General features: G+C 46.7%; 1 protein-coding gene across 3 annotated transcripts in view; it reads left to right on the top strand.

Annotated features, from left to right (window-relative positions):
* Nucleotides 1-18,001, top strand: part of ZNF557 (zinc finger protein 557) — a 106,473-nt gene that overhangs the window by 81,302 nt on the left and 7,170 nt on the right. Inside the window, exons 2-4 of one of the 3 annotated variants that reach the window (XM_049642434.1) lie at nucleotides 14,704-14,826; nucleotides 15,418-15,506; nucleotides 16,149-16,275. In XM_049642434.1, coding sequence (XP_049498391.1) covers nucleotides 14,796-14,826; nucleotides 15,418-15,506; nucleotides 16,149-16,275 — 247 coding nt within the window. In that variant the 5' untranslated portion in view covers nucleotides 14,704-14,795. The remainder of the gene's footprint in view (nucleotides 1-14,703; nucleotides 14,827-15,417; nucleotides 15,507-16,148; nucleotides 16,276-18,001) is intronic. The other 2 variants (XM_049642435.1, XM_049642436.1) reach the window with 2 other exon arrangements.

The raw sequence follows: 18,001 nt of genomic DNA, 5'->3' as shown, positions 1-18,001 counted from the left end.
CCCCCCCCCCCCCCCCCCCCCCCCCCCCCCCCCCCCCCGCCCCAGGCTCCCAGTGGAGAAGCTAGGAGTCTTAGCAGCCTCCCCGCAAAGCCCCTCCCCTGCCCTCCAGGAACACTTCTCCCTCCAGGCGGCTTTTGGCCAATCCCAGGGTACACGGGTCCTGGCCCTCCCCACCCCAATTCCATCCTGCACCCAGCTCTCCAGGCCCTCCCCCCGTCACTCCCAGTGCAGGCATTCTAGGCTCTGCGCTCCAGGAGCGGCTGAAGAAGGAAGGCCCCTGGACTGGTGGAGGCCTCCAGCTGGGAGCGAGGAGCCCCCCCCCCCCCCAGACCCGGGCCCCTCCCCGCAGACACTCTCGCCTCCTGCTGCTCTTCCCCTGGGCTCCCTAGGGTCTGGGGTGGCCAACAGGAGGTCACCTGCAGGGTGGAGGATGGGACCAGTCGGTCCAGTCTCCCCCCCAACATGTCTCCCCCCAGAACCCAGACTGGGGGCTCCGGACATCTGCCGGGGGCGGGGGGGTAGCAGCAGAGGTACCAGGTTAACTCTAGCAGGCTGATTCTGGAACTCTCCCAGCTCCAGCACTCACTAGCGCGTGGGCTTCCGCCAGTGGCCTGGCCTCCCTGAGACTCTCCTCATCTGGAAAGTGTAACGAACCCCTGCCTCGCTGGGTCTCCCGAGGATTCAGTGTCATCTGACTGTCATCGCTGCTCCCACACATTCCTTACCACCCCTGAACTTCATCACCCCCGTGAGGCCTGCCCCACGGGATCATCTCACTTCGTGGCCCCCATGAGGAGGTAGACATCCAAAGGGGCAGTTAGGTGCTGGGGGGCCCCAGAGGAGAGGTCACCCCCTCTCACAGCTACAGGCCCTGTCCCGTTGCCTTCGCCTACCCCCGGCCCCACCACTGACGAGGGTTCCCCTCCTCTGGTCTCTTGGTGGGTGTCCAGGCCCCCAGGCAGGCCTAGCCATGGAGGGAGAGGGACTACGTGTCAACTACTTGGTTGAGTGGCTCCCGCTTGCCCCAGCACCCCCACGGGTCTCTAACCCCAGCCAAGGCCCAGGGTCATGCCAAAGGCCTCCCCTCCCTAGGATCTCCTCAGCACATTCCCCTACACAGAACCTTCCTTCATCTACGCAGGAACGGGACCCCCCCAGGCACTGACACAGACTGACAGAGTAGGGGGTGTCCAGAGCAGGGTGGTGACCCTTCACTTCCTCTATTACATGGCAAGTTCTGACTTCCCATCAGGAAGGGCCCATTAAGAATCCGTCTGTCCCACAGATACTTCTCGTGTGCATTTGGGGCACTATATCTTGGTGGGGCGGGGGGCACGATTCAGCCCATAACAAGAGCTTTACCCCAAGTCGAAAGAGTGTTTGAGTGTTGGAAGCCGAGGCGGGATAGGGGGCAGGGTGGTAGAGCGTACTGGTTGGTGGGCAGCACTCTCTCGCGAAGCCTCCGGCCCTGGAAAGGGAGAACTAAGAGAAAAAAAAAGAAACAGAAAACAGAAAATCTCTCTTACCTCCTTTGAAGGAAACAAGGTCAGCGGGAAGAGAGGAAATATGGACGGTCTGGGATGTGCAGGGGGGTGCAGGGGGAAGGACCGGAAGGTGATGTGTAGAGCCTCGCTCCATCCATCTACAAACCACCTAGGTACCTTCCATCATAATAATCGAGCAGAAAATAAATAAAAGGCACTTACTGCTGGAAAATGACATCCCTGCTAGGCCCACTGTTCCCACTATATGGGAGAAATGTGTGAAGGGGAGAAAAACCCACCAACGGCCACGTCTCCATCCTTGTATACACTGGCTACCATCTCAAAACGCAGCTGGGATCAGCCAAACTGCACACAAAGAGAGGAAACTGCAGGAGCAAGAAAATGAAAAATCAAAGGGGGCATCTCAGAAGCGGCTGCAAAGCCCTGTCTCGTGAGGTGTGGGCCAGGCGTAGAGGTGCGTGTATGATCCGTAACATTAGATGTATGGAAACAGGGGCACCTGGGTGGCTCAGTCAATTACGTCTCCGATTCTTGGTTCCAGCTCGGGTCACAATCTCGCATTTTGGGAGTTCAAGCCCGGCACCGGGCTCTGCACTGACAGTGTGGATCCCGCTTGGGATTCTCTCTCTCTCTCCTTTCTCTCTGCCTTTCGCCTGCTCAAGTGCTCTCGCTGTCTCTCTCTCTCTCAAAATAAATAAACTTAAAAAAATATGCAAGCCAAATATATGTTAATGGAAATACATTACATAAATTAAATACACAGAATACTAGGACCCAAACTGAACACAGTGATTGGAGAAATGGCAAGCTGGAAAATAGTAAGACATGTACCATGAACACAGAAGAGTGAAGAAAGAGAAGAAAATAAGATACGGAGTGGTTGGCACCACTCAAGGAAGTTCCAGAAGGAAACAAGAGAATGAGTGAAAGAATATCCAAATTCAAAAATAAATAAATAAATTACAGGAGTGACATTTCCAAAACTGGAGCCATCATTTGTTTGTTTCAGTTTTAAGACGCCCAGGGAGTGCTAATTAGAATAAAAATCAATCCACCCACAGGTATATGGTGGTAAATTTGCAGAGTGTTTTTTTCTTCCCCACAGCAACCACAGAGATAAGACAGATCACCTACAAAATGTCAAAGAGTAAGAAAGTTAAAAAAGAAGAAAAAGTTGGCATTGAATTCAGGATGTAGGAAGTTGCCAAAAGCACGTGATTGCCTTATTCAGCCTTGGAGAAATGCATTCCCCAACCGTTTACAAATATTAAAAATAGTGGAAGACGACAGGCATGTGAAGTGTTACCCTTTAATGCCAGAAGTTACACGGGCTGGTGACCTGTCACCCATCTGGCATTCATTCTGTCCCCTCTGCTTGACCCTGAAACAGAGGGACAATGAGACTTACTGAGTGATGAGTACATGGAACTCTCTACTCTTTCCATAACTGCTGGAGTCTATAATTATTTCAACAACAACAAAAATTTAATCTCCATGTATCCCAAAGAAATTCAGATGTACGTTCACACAAAAATATGTACACAAGTGTTTATTGAAAATCTGTATTCTTAATAGCCAAGAAACAAAACAATATACTTCAGGGGGTGAATGGTTAAATAGAGTAACATGGTGCATACCATTGAACACCACTCAACCACAGAAAGAAACAAACTGTTGATGCATGCAATGACCTAGATCAATCTCCAGAATATTATGTTTAGTGGGGGGTGAAAAAAAAGCCAATTCCAAAAGGTTACATACTGTGTGGTTCTATTTGTATAACACTGTTTAAATGGTAAAATTATGCAGAAGGAAAGCGAGTTAGTGGTTTCCAGGGGTAAAGGACAAAAACGGCCAGAGAGGGGAGGTGGGCGTGTCTACAAAAGGGAAAAAGAAGGGATCTCTGTGGTGATTAAACTCTTCTGTATCAAGGGGGGCCTGGGTGGTTCAGTTGGTCGGGCGTCTGACTTCGGCTCAGGTTATGATCTCACAGTCTGTGAGTTGGAGCCCCACATCGGGCTCTGTGCTGACAGCTCAGAGCCTGGAGCCTGCTTTGGATTCTGTGTCTCCCTCTCTCTCTGCTCCTCCCCTGCGCATGGTCTGTCTCTCTGTGTCTCAAAAGTAAATAAAAACATTTTAAAAAATTAAAAAAAAAAACCTCTTCTGTATCTTGACAATGCCCATGCCAATTTTCTAGCTGTGGTATTTGTACTACAGTTTTGCAAGATGTTGCCATTGGGGGAAACCAGGGAAAGGCTCTGCGAGATCTCTCTGTATGATTTCTTACAACTGCAAATGAATCTATAGTTCTCAAAATTTGGAAGTTTAAGTTTAAAGATCTTATTGTAACATTATGATACAGAGGTCCGAAGGTGTGATTCTAGGTTCGCTTTGATACCTGTTTTTTGTGCCTTTCAAGAGTGTAAAAGGTGCTTCACAAGGGGCTGGAGACCCACACCTGATAGAATGGCTATCATCAAAAAGATAAGGGGTAACAAGTGTTGGCAAGGATGTGGAGGGAAGTGAACCCTTGTGCACTGTTGGTGGGAATGCACATTGGTGCAGCCACGAAGAAAAACTGTGTGGAATTTCCTCCCCAAATTAAAAATTGAACCACCATAATGTCTATTTCTAGGTATATGTCTATTCTAGGTATAATGTCTATTTCTAGCAATCTCATTTCTAGGTATATGTCCAAAGAAAATAAAATCAAGATCTCTAAGAGATATCTATACACCTGTGTTCGTTTTAACATTGTTTACAACAGCCAAGGTATGGAAACAACCAAAACTTCTGTCAATGGACAAATGGATAAAGAAAGTGTGATATATTTAAATGGAATATTATTCAGCCTTAAAAAAAAGAAGGAAATCCTGCCATTTGAGACAATGTGGATGAATCTGAAGGACATTATCTAAGTGAAATAAACCAAATGCAGAAAGACAAATGCTGCACAATCTCACTTACACATGGAATCTGAAAAGTATTCAAATTCACAGAAGCAGCATATGATGGTGGTTTTCAGGAGGTGGGAGGAAGGGCAAAGGGGGAGATGTTGATCAAGGGGTACAAGTTTCAGTTATGCAAGATGAACAGATCTGGAGACCTAAAGTTCAGCGCTGTGACTATAGTTAACGATGCTGAATTGCATATTGGAATTTGCTAAGAAGGTAGATCTTTAGTGTTCTTAACACACACACACACACACACACACACACACACAAGAAGATGGGAAGCAGGTGAGGTGATGAATATGTAAATTAGCTTGACTGTGGTGATTAATCACAATGTATATGTATATCAAATCATCAAGTTAAATACATACAATTTTTAATTGTCAGTTATACTGTAACAAAGCTGGGGGAAAGAAGGGTCTAACATTTTACTTTTTAAAAAAAAATTTTAATGCTTATTTATTTTTGAAAGAGAGAGAGACAGAGCATGAGCAGGGGAGGGGCAGAGAGAGGGAGACACAGAATCGGAAGCAGGCTCCAGGCTCCAAGCTGTCAGCACAGAGCCCGACATGGGGCTCGAACTCAAGAGCTGTGAGATCATGACCTGAGCCGAAGTCAGATGCTCAACCAACTGAGTCACCCAGGCGCCCCTACTTTTTCACATTTTATGAAACATTTGACCATGTGAGCACGCGACGAACTATTTCAGATTTCATTGTATACTTTTTATATCAAATAATTTAAGTTATATCATTAATATTTGCATGAAGTGATTAAACCACATTGTAATACCTCTTTCAGAAGTGTGTCCTAGTCTGTCCCCAGTGAAATTTAACCTCCCTTTTTGGAATGGTAAGAGCACTGCACTTTGCCCTTCGGAGTAGTGGGCTGATTTCCCCTTGCACTATAATTTTGCCCAAAATTGTTTTCACATAAACACTGCCCTTCTGGAGAGCGGACTGCTTCCTCTCCCTTCAGGAGAATTTAACAAAATGTCTTACAGAAGTAGATCTTCTCAAACTTCTAAACGGAATTAATATTTATGTTTAAGCTTAATGATTTATAAAATAAGCAAGCTAATATTTGACCACTCACCTTGCTTACCTAGAAAGATTGCTGTTATAAACAAATACTACACATTTGTATTGTTTTGCAAAAAATATGAAGCAATACACCAATTCAGCATGAGAAAGAAAAAGGAAGGGCGCCTGGGTGGCTCCGTCGGTTGAATGTCCGAATTCGGCTCAGGTCACGATCTCACAGCTTGTGGTTTGGGTTCCTGCCCCGCGTTGGGCTCTGTGGGGACAGCTCGGAGCCTGGAGCCTGCTTCGGACTCTGTGTCTCCCTCTCTCTCTGCCCCTCCCCTGCTCACGCTCTCTCTCTCTCTCTCTCTCTCTCTCTCAAAAATAAATAAACATTAAAAAATTTTTTAAAAGAAAGAAGGAAAGAAAAAGGAACACACAGTAACCTTAATTAGTTGAAACCGTTCATCTCTGAAGACTCATTTCTTCATCTGATGAGTTAATGACTCCAGGTGGCCCCTAGTTACCCTCCAGGTCTGGAGATTTGCTATCCTATTTTTATCAGCAGTTCCCTAAATTTCTAACTTAATCCTGTGATTGTGGATATCCACTACAAAATACATTGAAAATATGAATTTTCATTGAAAAATGAATACTTGAAAATATGTGTGCATTTAGAAATATAATAAATGCACACTGCAAAAATGGTCTCAAATGACTTAACTTTGAATGGTTGGATTATCATGGGTTTTTCTCAATTTCTTCATACTTTCTTGAGTATTTTTTCTTTGCTATTTTGTTGTCACTGAACCACTTTGTTTCTCATTTAATTCAGCTCACAAGTTACCTGTAATCTGACACATATTTTGTGATATTTGCTTATGATTCCAATTACCCTCTGGGTTCATCTTCTTTTGTGTAGATCATTTCCCTAGCATAATTTATATAATGGCACTTTCCTGTCATAGAATACTAAACTGTTGAAATTACATCTCTACTCCAGATAAATTAAAAACTCAAATGTAAGAAATGTATTCACAATTTTCTAGAGGAAAAAAGTGATTCTTTATTATTATTATTATAATGTTTATTTTTGAGAGAGAGCGCGAACAGGGAAGGGGCGGACAGAGAGGGAGACACAGAACCTGAAACAGGCTCCAGGCTCTGAGCTGTCAGCACAGAGCCCGATGCGGGACTCGAACTCGCGATGAAATCATGACCTGAGCCAAAGTTGGATGCCCAACCAACTGAGCCACCCAGGTATTCCAAAAGTGATTCTTTAGATAGTCGTGGGTTTTATAAGATCTAAATTTGACATGAAATCCATAAGCCATTGAGGCAAATATAAGCAAAATTTGATTCCATAAAATCTAAAGACTTCCTTTGCCAGAAAATCCCATGACAACATTAATAGGCAAATGACATCTTGGCTAAAAATCTTCTGGTAAACATGAAATGCAAGGATTAATAGACTTAATGTGTTTTTTGGACGCTTACAAATTAACAAGGATGAGTTAAAGTCTCCCAAAGAATGGACAGAGAGGAAATATAACTCACCTGTGAATATATTAAAATACACTTATCCTTGAAGAAATACCTTCAACCATTTGCAAATATTAAAAATAGTGATAATACCCCTTTGTGAAGAAAGCATGGGGACAGGTTCACTAATTTTCATTCCTGATGGGAATCTAGATTTAAACAGTAATTTTGGAAGACAATTTTAGAAATATCTTTATCAGAAGTCTTAAACTAAGCATACCCTCTATCAAGGAATTCCTCTCCTAGGGGCTTGTCCAAAGAAAATAATCCAACAAATGAGCAGAAATGGAAGCACACTGATGTTTATTACAACCTATGTATAATACTGAAAATTTTTCAAAACCCCAACTATTGATAGGATTCTGGTTAAAGTAACCATGATAAACTCAAAGGATTCCAGACATTAGAAATTACATATTTATGGGTGCCTGGGTGGTTGAGTCAGTTAAGCATCCGATTCCTGGTTTCAGTTCGGGTCATGATCTCATAGTTCTGTGGATTCCAGCCCCTGATCAAGCTCTGTCCGAGCTGACAGTATGGATCCTGCTTGGGATTCTCCCTCCCTCCCTCTCTCTCTCTATCTCAAAAAACTTTGAAAAATTACATATTTATGAATATGGGGGAAAGTTCAGAGTCTGTGAGCAAAAACTAAGTTTAGTTGTTATGCAATATCAATGTGAGATAATGTCTGCTTATACACATAACAGGAAAATTGGCTAGAAGATGCACCATGATGTCAATAGTGAATATCTCTCAGAGATGAACTAACTTATAGTTGACTTCGTTTTCTTTTTTTTTTTTTCTTTCCTTGTTTATCTGTTTTTCTAGTAGAATGATCACATAATCTTTGTGATGAGGAAAATTGTGTATCGCTTTCTATAACTAGATCATAAACCTTGACATTTCTGATAAAACATGAGGGAGAGATAAAGAAAGGACCACGCATGTCCTGACTTCTGTCAAATAGCAGCTTTATTTTTTTTTTAATTTTTTTTAACGTTTATTTTATTTTTGAGACAGAGAGAGACAGAGCATGAACGGGGGAGGGGCAGAGAGAGAGGGAGACACAGAATCGGAAGCAGGCTCCAGGCTCTGAGCCATCAGCCCAGAGCCCGACGCGGGGCTCGAACTCATGGACCGTGAGATCGTGACCTGAGCTGAAGTCGGACACTTAACCGACTGAGCCACCCAGGCGCCCCAAATAGCAGCTTTAAAACTATGGGTACAAGTGGAGTCTTGTTTTTCTGGAGTCTAGCTTATTCTCTCCTCTAACAGAAAAAAAGTCTAATATGTAGTTCAAACCTACAGATAAAATACTGATCCTAACAGGCAGTTGTTAGGAAGCCTGTCGTCTTCTTTTATTCTCCTAAACCGCAGGATATGTGTTGTCCATATGAGTAATCCATGCACCCCTGTTGTAGGCATTGGTGTTGATGATGCTTTTGCTGAAGGTATATTTGTGGTGGTAGTGCTGTAGTGCTGGTGCGTGTGTGTGTGTGTGTGTGTGTGTGTGTGTGTGTCGGGGTTGGACGTGAAGACTAGAAGAGAGAAGTGTTCTGCAGTGTCTGGGCCACCCTCCTCCCTGTCTACTACAGCACCAAGGGCAAGGTCATGGTCTCCATCTTGGTTTCAAGTCCTAGATTAGTAGGTGGCATCTTTGCCCCAAAGTGCTACATCATTCTCCTAAGATCCACCAAGCACTCTTCAAAAGGTTTAAGGAATAAAATAGGTCCTAGGAGAAACAGGCTTTCTTAGGTTTTATCTCATAAGTCTCCACAACGTATTTTTAGGTCTTTAAACAATAAACCACTCTGGTTTTTCATTCAGAAGTTACAAAACTATTATCTTTATCTCTTTCATCTATTTATCAAGGAGTTCTCTCCTCTGTTTTTAAGAGTCCCTATGTATACCTCACTCAGCCATCAAAGCTCACAAACAGGAGTTTGCTGTTGAATCTAGCTATTTCTTCCACTATTACATATACAGTAAGCACATTCTCTATGTCTTCTGCCACCCCTTTAGCCTGAAAAATTCATTTCATAATTTAGAAATATTCAGGTCATCTTCCATTGTACCTTCTCTGTTTTTTTTTCACCAAGTGACAGTTACTATAAAGATTCGTATTTAGGTAAAATACCTAGGTTATACACAAGTCCCTCCATGTTTTCTTCTGACTTTTAGAGTTTTTAATTTTACCTTTCGAATATAGTTGGAACTTTTTCCTGAATACTTCAGTTAATTTTTACTTTTTATTTGAGAAGAATTTTTTATGTTTACTCATTTTTGAAAGACAGAGAGAGACAGACCACAAGCAGGGGTGGGGCAGAGAGAGAGCAGAACAGAGAGAATCTGAAGCAGCCTCTGGGCTCTGAGCTGTCAGCACAGAGCCCCACGTGGGGCTCAAACCCACTAACCGGGAGATCGTGACCTGAGCCTAAGTCGGAGGCTCAAACGACTGAGCCACCCAGGCGCCCCCAGTTAATTTTTAAATGTGTACTATATTCCCCTCAAATCATTATTAAGTCATCATTTTCCAGCTCCTTTGAAATGCTAACTTTACCACATACTAAGATACAAGGATTGTCTCTGCACCCACTGTATTCCTCCCTCAATTGGTTATTTTCATTGGATTTTTTTTCTCCAATAACAAAAGTTAGAGAATGCTTCGGTATATCACTTTTTCCATAGTCCTCTCACGGACTTTGATTTGTCAAAAAAGTCATCTTTCCTTGTCAACTAAGCAAACTAAAGCACCTCTGCCTGAGGCCCGGGCCCCTCCCGCCCCCGCCGCAGCCCACCCCTTCACCCCTTCCCCGAACCCGCCCACCCCTTAACCACGCCTCCTACCCCATCCCCGCGGAAGCCTTCCCCTTCAACCTGCCCCAACCCCGCCACCTCCCCCCTTAACCACGCCTCCTACCCCGTCCCCGCCCAAGTCCTCCCCGTCAACCTGCCCCAACCCCGCCACCGCCCACCCCTTAACCCCGCCCCCAAACCCCTCCCTGCCACAGCCTACCCCGCCCCCCGCCGCCTACCCCTTAACCCTGCCTCCTACCCCGTCTCCGCCGAAGTCCCCCCTTCACCCCGCCCCCAACCCCGCCCCCGCCGCCCACCCCTTCACCGAACCCCGCCCCCGCCCACCCCTTAACCACGCCTCCAACCGCATCCCCGCCGAAGTCCTCGCCTTCAACCCGCCCCAACCCCGCCTCCGCCGCAGGCCACCCCTTAACCACGCCCCAACCCCACCCCCAACCCCGCCCTACCACAGCCCACCCCTTACCCCGCCCCCCACCTCTTAACCACACCTCCTACCCCGTCCCCGCCTCAGCCCACCCCTTCACCCCGCCCTTGCCACAGCCCACCCTAACCACGCCCCTAACCACGCCCCCACCGCAGCGCATCCCTTCGCCCTGCCCCCTTGCCCCACCCCACTGCCTCTCACCCCTTAACCACTCCCCCTTACCCCGCCCCCGCCGCAGCCCTCCCCATTACCTCGCTCCTCGCTCCCCGCCTCCGCCCATCCCGGCCCCGTTCCCTCCTCGCCGCCACAGCCCACCGCCCGGAGACCCCGAACGCCCGGGTCTCCCGCCGCTATCCCGAGGCCGGAAGCGGAAGTGCGGCCGGGGAGCAGCCGCGGGTCTGGCACCAGGGCTGCGAGTCCGGTCTTCCCGGCCGGTGCGCGCCGGAACCCGCGTGAGGAGCGGGACTCGATGCGCCGCGGGGATCTTGGGTCCGATCCAGGAGGGAGGGGCTGGGCCTCGGGCAGCCCCGGGTCACGCCGACATCCCTCTGTCCCTCACGCGAGCCCCAGTCCTTCCCTGGGGCCTCAGGCTGTTCCTCAGGTCAGCCTCTAGCTCCGGACACCGCCGTCCCCTACTCCGAAAGCACGGTCCTGTCACCTCCCCTGCGGGCCACTCTACCACCTGCTCCCCCGGACTTCCGGCCACGTCTGGGGACTGTGTGATTGTCACGTACGGCATCTAGAGGATACGGGCCGGGGATGCTGCTCACCGCCCTTCAATGCACGGGACCGCCCCCACTACGGAAACTTAACCGGCCCCAGCCCTGCTCCATCTAGGACCTTAAAATCCCTGAAGTCCCGAATCCACTGTGGAAATTGTTTCAGAGCCAGCTGAGTCACTCATCCAAGGGATCCCTAAGTGACGAGCCCCAGAAGCTTAATCCTGCGGAATGAGTTGAGCAAGGCTGCTTCCTCCCATTCGGGAGCAGATGCTGGATGGGAATGGGGCACATTCAGTCCCGGCCAACAGGCTGGGACCCTCGGGACCCATCTTAAATCAGTTTTAAAAAGTTACATCTTAAATCAGTTAAAAAAAGAAAAAAAAAATGAATTGTGAATGGGCGGCCTTTGTATCCAACAACTATTACTTCCTATAAAAATGGCTCAAAAGCAATCTTTGTGCCTTTTTTTCCCCCCCCAGGCAAGAAAAGCATCTCTCCATTTCAAGTTTGTATTGAAACCAGCCTCAAGGTTCACCTGCCCTCAGGGATCCGTGGATTTCTGTGTGATCAGGTGAGTACCCTGTGGAACTGGTAATAATAGGTCTGGGCAGCCTCCACTGGGCAGGACCCTTCCTGTGCTCAAGCTGTAAACACCAGGAGTCTCTAAGAGTGAAGGTTAAAAAATAAATTACTCGATTTTCTTTTTTTTTAATAAAAAAAATTTTTTTAACGTTTATTTATTATTGAGAGACAGAGAGAGACAGAGCATGAGCAGGGGAGGGGCAGAGAGACGGGGAGACACAGAATGTGGAGCAGGCTCCAGGCTCTGAGCTGTCAGCACAGAGCCTGACGCGGGGCTTGAACTCACAACCTGTGAGATCATGACCTGAGCCGAAGTCGGAAGCTCAACCGACTGAGCCACCCAGGCGCCCCTAAATTACTCAATTTTCTTATAAAATACTCAAATGTTTAAAATTCTCGTTAAAATTTTTCTTTGCATTTTCTTTGCATCTTTGCAAAACCAAGACGACATGAAAAAGTATATATTATAAAATCTTGTCCTCACGTGTTCTAAAATCCTATTCTTCCCTGAACGACTTACAGGTAATTACTTTTTTTTAGTTTAGTTGTTGTTGTTGTTGTTGTTTTGTTTTGTTTTTGTTTGTTTTGTTTTTTTAGAGTAAGAGAAAGAGGGAGAGAGGGAGGGAGAGAGGGAGAAAAATCCCAAGCAGGCTCGACACTCAGAGCGGAGCCTGATGTGGGGCTTGGTTCCAAAACCCTGGGATCATGACCTGAGCTAAAATCAAGAGTGGGCTGCTCAACCAACTGAGCTCCCCAGGCGCCCTGGTAATTACTTGTCACGGTTTATCATGCATTCTTATCCTTCCAGGTTTTAATTAAGTAAATACAAGCAAATATATTCTTGTTTCCACTTTGCCTCCACAAAACATTGTAGTACTATATGCGTTTTTCTTTATCTTACTTTTTTTCCCCCTTAACATAAACTGGAGATTTTCCATTATTACTGCATACTTTGCTCCTTATCATGGTGAATCATATTAAAAACCAAGATCTAGGGGCACCTAGGCGGCTCAGTCAGTTTAAACGTCTGACTTCAGCTCAGGTCATGATCTAACGGTTCGCGAGTTTGAGGCCCGCGTCGGGCTCTGTGCTGACAGCTCAGAGCCTGGAGCCTGTTTCCGATTCTGTGTGTGTCTCTCTCTGCCCTTCCCCCACTCATGCTCTGTCTCTCTGTCAAAAATAAATAAACTTTGGGGCGCCTGGGTGGCTCAGTCGGTTAGGCGGCCGACTTCGGCTCAGGTCATGATCTCGGGGTCCGTGAGTTCGAGCCCCGCGTCGGGCTCTGTGCTGACAGCTCAGAGCCTGGAGCCTGTTTCAGATTCCGTGTCTCCCTCTCTCTGACCCTCCCCCGTTCATGCTCTGTCTCTCTCTGTCTCAAAAATAAATAAACGTTAAAAAAAAAATTTAAATAAATAAATAAATAAACTTTAAAAAATTAAAAGTAAATAAAAACCGAGATCTAGACACTGGATGTGCTAAGTGCCCCTGGAGTAGCATTACTTCTAGGACCTTTCTCTGGATATAACTAGGAAATATATGTGTATTGGGGTTTGTTTGTTTGTTTGTTTTTAAGATTTTATTTTTAAGTAATCTCTACACCAAACATGGAGCTCGAACTTACAACCTGGAGATCAAGAGTGGCACACTCCACCAACTGAGCCAGCCAGTGCCCAAGACATACATGTTTTTTAAATCATGAGTTTAACATGATATTTCTAATTTAATTTAATTTTGCAGTGGTTTTTTTTTCCCTTAACTTCTTTGATTTTATATTGATCTTTTATGTGTTATACAAAAAATATTGACTCCTAACAACATTGATTTATCTACTTAATGGTATTCTCCTTCACGGTATGTAAAAACTGGCACTCGAAAGCATTGCTGTCCATGTCTCTGGAAATACACTCTGAATGTAAACCTCCCAAAATGCAAAACAATATGTACACGTGTGGTTACTCATGGGAGCATTACTTCCAACAGCAAAAGATGCGAAGCAACTCAAATGTCCATCAGTAGTAGGAAACAGGCAGAATTGACGATATACTTTGTTTTAAAGTCATGTGAAGGCTTGACTCATGGTTTTCCAGATTCTGTATGGTCATGCTTCCAACTTGATATGCAGTTAGGTTTGTTTCATTATTTGTTTTCAGTTTTGAGGATTGCAATTGTTTGGGGAGTTTTAAATTTTTTTTTTAACGTTTATTGATTTTTGAGAGAGAGCACACATGAGCTGGAGAGGGGCAGAGAGAGGGAGACACGGAATCTGAAACAGGCTTCAGGCTCTGAGCTGTCACCATAGAGCCCGATGTGGGGGTGGATATGTATCTTTCCTGGCCTTTCCCTTTTTATAAAAAGGAACTTTCTAGGGGTGACTGGCTGGCTTAGTCAGTTAAGCACCTGAGTCTTGGTTTCAGCTCAGGTCACAATCTCGTGGTTTGTAGGTTCCAGCCCCGCATTGGGCTGGGTGTGGATGCTGCTTGAGATTCTCTGTCTCCCTCTGCACCCCCGCCCCCAACTCACACTTGCCCTCTTTCTCTCTCTCTAAACAAACAAACAAACAAACAAACAAAAACACATGTAGGGAAAGAAAACATGAACAAGGACAACGTTTGGGAGGCTGGATTCAGAGAGACGTTTCTCAGCTGTTGTTTTAGGTGGCAGAATAGTGTCAGGTGATGACAGGGTCGAGGGTGGCGCCCAAGGTGGAAGGGGACGAACTCGTAACACCGAGGGTCGTCCTCACGCACCCTGACGTCACCCGTCATCTGAGGGCGGTGGGGCTGGGGGAGGCAAAGACTAGTATCAGCCGTCATCATCTCCAGTAACTAAAGGGTCGGACCTGGGAATGTGTTTGTGACAGCCACCTGCATGGGAAGAATGTGCCCTGAGACTCAGGGAAGCTGGGGATTTAGGTGGGGCGGCGGAGGCGTGTCCCGGTCGAACCGTTAGGACCCAAGAGGACGAGCTCTGGCTTCGCCAGCCCTGGTTCATCACCTGCTAAGTAAAGACCCAATACTGGGGACCCCACCTGCATGTTGAAGGAGGGCACAACGGGCAGGCTAAGATGGGTTGGTCCGCGGAAGCCCGCGGTGGGAGAGAGGCTGTGAAGGCTTCCTGTTGTCCCGTTTCCACCAGGGCCCGGCCTGAGCACGCTGTGCCAACCAGAGGAGCGTCCGGGTTCTTCCGCTGCCCGTTGTCCGGGGAAATTCCTGTCTGAGTCACACAGGATGGCGGCCGTGGTTCTGCCCCCCACTTGTGGTAAGTCGGGGGGCCCTCAGAGTCCAGGCGGTAAAGGCCCCTGCACCACGGAGCGGGAAAGGAGGGGCCGAGCGGTGAGGCCGGAGCGGAGCCAGATGCCCGGGGGTCACCGGTCCCCGATGTGGTTCTTGGGATTTGGGATTTTGGTGGTTCGAGTGTCTGTGGAGATGTCACCTGTGTGGTGAGTATGGGAGAGCCTCTGAACCGTATCTCTGATTCTTTCTATAAACTTGGAAAAATAACAGTGGTGTCCCTTGAACTTCAGTTTCTTCATCTGTGAAATGGGACTAATAATCTCTTCCTCCAGGTCAGTAAGACCCTTGGCCCTATTTCCTGGCCCTGGGTCCTGGGTGAGACCGGGCCACTCTGACACGTGTCCTGTGAAAGCTGTGTGTGTGTGTGTGTGTGTGTGTGTGTGTGTGTGTGTGTGTGTGTATGTCCACCCACACTGTGTGGGGTGGTCATGGGTGTGGCCGTGCGTGTGCGTGTCGGGGTGTGGTCACGTGCAGGTGGGTGGGGAAGCCCCCAGACTGGCGAGTGCTGGCATACAGAGCCGTCCTGGGCTCTCCTGACTCCTTTCTTCTTCTCCAGCTCAGCCTTCCCTGTACTCAGCCTCTCCTCGGAACGGACGCACGGAGGAGGAAGGGTTGGCTAAGGGCTTCCTGACCGGCTGGTTACCGGTGAGTCACTACTCTTTTTTCCAAGTCATTGTTCCTTTGACCGGAAGCTGAATTTGTTCTCCTCCAGTGACCCGGAGCCTCTTGGCCAAACCAGGTGTCCAGAGGGCCCCGGGTCTCCGGGCATCTGATGGAGGGTCAGGGGCCCCCCAGGCAATGTCGTGTTGGTCAACGTTTTCTACGTTGCCGAGGTTCCTCCAGGGTCACCGTCTCCATCACGTTCTGCAGAGAGGTTTTTAGGGGAGACTGAGGAAGACCTGACTGTGTCCTAAACTCAAGTACTTGGTGACAGCTGTGGGGGAATCGCTCACCCATTTACCAGGTGTTTCTCTGATCTCCGCCATGTCCCCGGCCTATACTCAGCCCTGCAGATGGAGGGAGATCAGCTTGCAGGACTCCACAGTCTCACTGGAATAAGAGAATCACCTCTGTGTTAGGGGCACGTTCACCGTGGGAGCGGGCATAAGCAGACAGGGAGGAGCACCGCAGGCTGAGCCCAGAAGCGGTTGAGAGCAGAGCTCAGAACCCCGCCCACACATCTTGCGCTTTGGGTTCCCGGCCCCCGGTCCCATCGTCCTCTGCCCTTTTCCTGGCCACTTGGTGGGGATGGTCCTTGCCTAAGCCGTGATGTTTGTGACGGTTCAGCACTCGGTGACCTTCGAGGATGTGGCCGTGGAGTTCACCCAGGAGGAGTGGGCCCTGCTGGACCCTTCTCAGAGAACACTGTACAGAGACGTGATGCAGGAGAACTGCAGGAACCTGGCCTCGCTCGGTAAGCCTGACCTCATCCCTGCGTTTACTTAGTGAGTCCCATAACAGGTCTTTTTTTTGGATCCATGTAACACTCACAGAACAGAAAACGTTTTTAGTGTGCAATTCAGTGATTTTTGGTAATGCCACAGTGTTGTGCAACCATCTCTAACTCCAGAACATTTATTGCACCAAAATAAACCCTGTAATCATTAAGTGGCCACTCCCCTTTCCCACCTACTCCGGCCGCTGGCTACCGCTGATCTACTTTCTGTCTCTATGGTTTTACCTCTTCTGGATATTGCATGTAAATGGAATCCTACAATCCATAGCCTTTTGGATCTGGCTTCTTTGGCTTAGCAGAATGTTTTCAGGGTTCAGCCATGTGGTAGCTTGTATCAGAACGTTATTCCTTTTTCTGGCTGAACATCATTCCGTTGTGTGTGTGGACACTGTTTGTGTCCCCACTCATCAGTCGATGGACATTTGTGTTGCGGCCACCTTTTGGCTATTGTGAAGAGTGCTGTGCTATGAACATCCATGTACATTTTTGCTTGAACACTTGTTTTCAGTTCTCTTGTATGTATACCTAGAAATGGAATTTCTGGGTCATATGGTCATTCTATGATTAACTTTTTGAGGAGCTTCCCACATTTTCTCCATGGTACTGGTGCACAAGTAATGTGGGAATGCTTGGTTTTCATTTGCATTTCCCTAAAGAATAATGACACAGGTCATCTTTTTATGTGCTTGTTAGCCATTTGTATATCTTTTTTGGAAAAAATTTGTATACATGTCCTTTGCCCATCCTGGAGAGTGGAGGGTGGGGTCGTTTGCCTTTTTATTGTGGACTTCTAAGAGTTCCTTATATATTCTGGATGCTAGACCCTTATCAAATACCTGGTTTGCAAATATCTTCACCCCTTCTGTGTATTGTCTTTTCATATTCTTGAAGGATAGTTTTGCTGTGTATAGAATTAATGATGACAGGTTTTTTCTTTCAGCACTTGGAATATGTCATCCTATTGCTTTACGGCCTCTACAATTTCTGACAAGAAATCAGCTGTTCATCTTATCAAAGATGATCCCATGTATGTGAAAAACCAAAAATTCTCTTGCTACTTTCAGGCTACTCTCTTAGTCTTGAGCTTTCAACAGTTTGATTATAATGTGTCTCAGTTTGGTCTCTTTGAATTGATCCTCTTTGGTGTTAAGTTTCTTCAGTGTGTAGATTCATGACTTTCTGCAGTTCAGGGAATATTCTGGCCATTTGCTTTTTAAAACAATGTTTCTGCCTCTCTCTGTGTCCTCTCCTTCAAGAACTCCATTATGCATATGTTGGAAAGTTGGATGTTGTCCCACAGGTTTCTTATGCTCTGCTCTATTTTTGTTTTCTTTTTTCCTCTGTGGGCTTCAAATTGGGTGATCTCAATTGATCTATCTTCAAGTTCACTGATTCTTTTTCCCACCAGATCAAGTCCGCCAATAAATTTCAGTAGTGAATATTTCGTTTCAATTTATTGTACTTTTCAACTCCATAATTTCTGTTTGGTTCCTTTTTACAATTTCTTTCACTATTTCTTGAGAACCCGTTCTCACAGTTTCTTTTAGCTCTTTGTGCATGCTTAAAACAGTTGAAATCTTTGTCCAGTGAGTCTCTTCCTCAGGGACAGTTTCTATTAATTTCCTTTCCCTATAATGGACCATGCTTTTTTGTTTCTTTGCATGCCTCATAAATTGTTGAAAAC

The sequence above is a fragment of the Panthera uncia genome, chromosome A2 (assembly GCF_023721935.1).
Source record: "Panthera uncia isolate 11264 chromosome A2, Puncia_PCG_1.0, whole genome shotgun sequence".
In the NCBI taxonomy this organism is placed as follows: Eukaryota; Metazoa; Chordata; class Mammalia; order Carnivora; family Felidae; genus Panthera; species Panthera uncia.
This window is presented reverse-complemented; position numbering and strand designations above follow the sequence as displayed.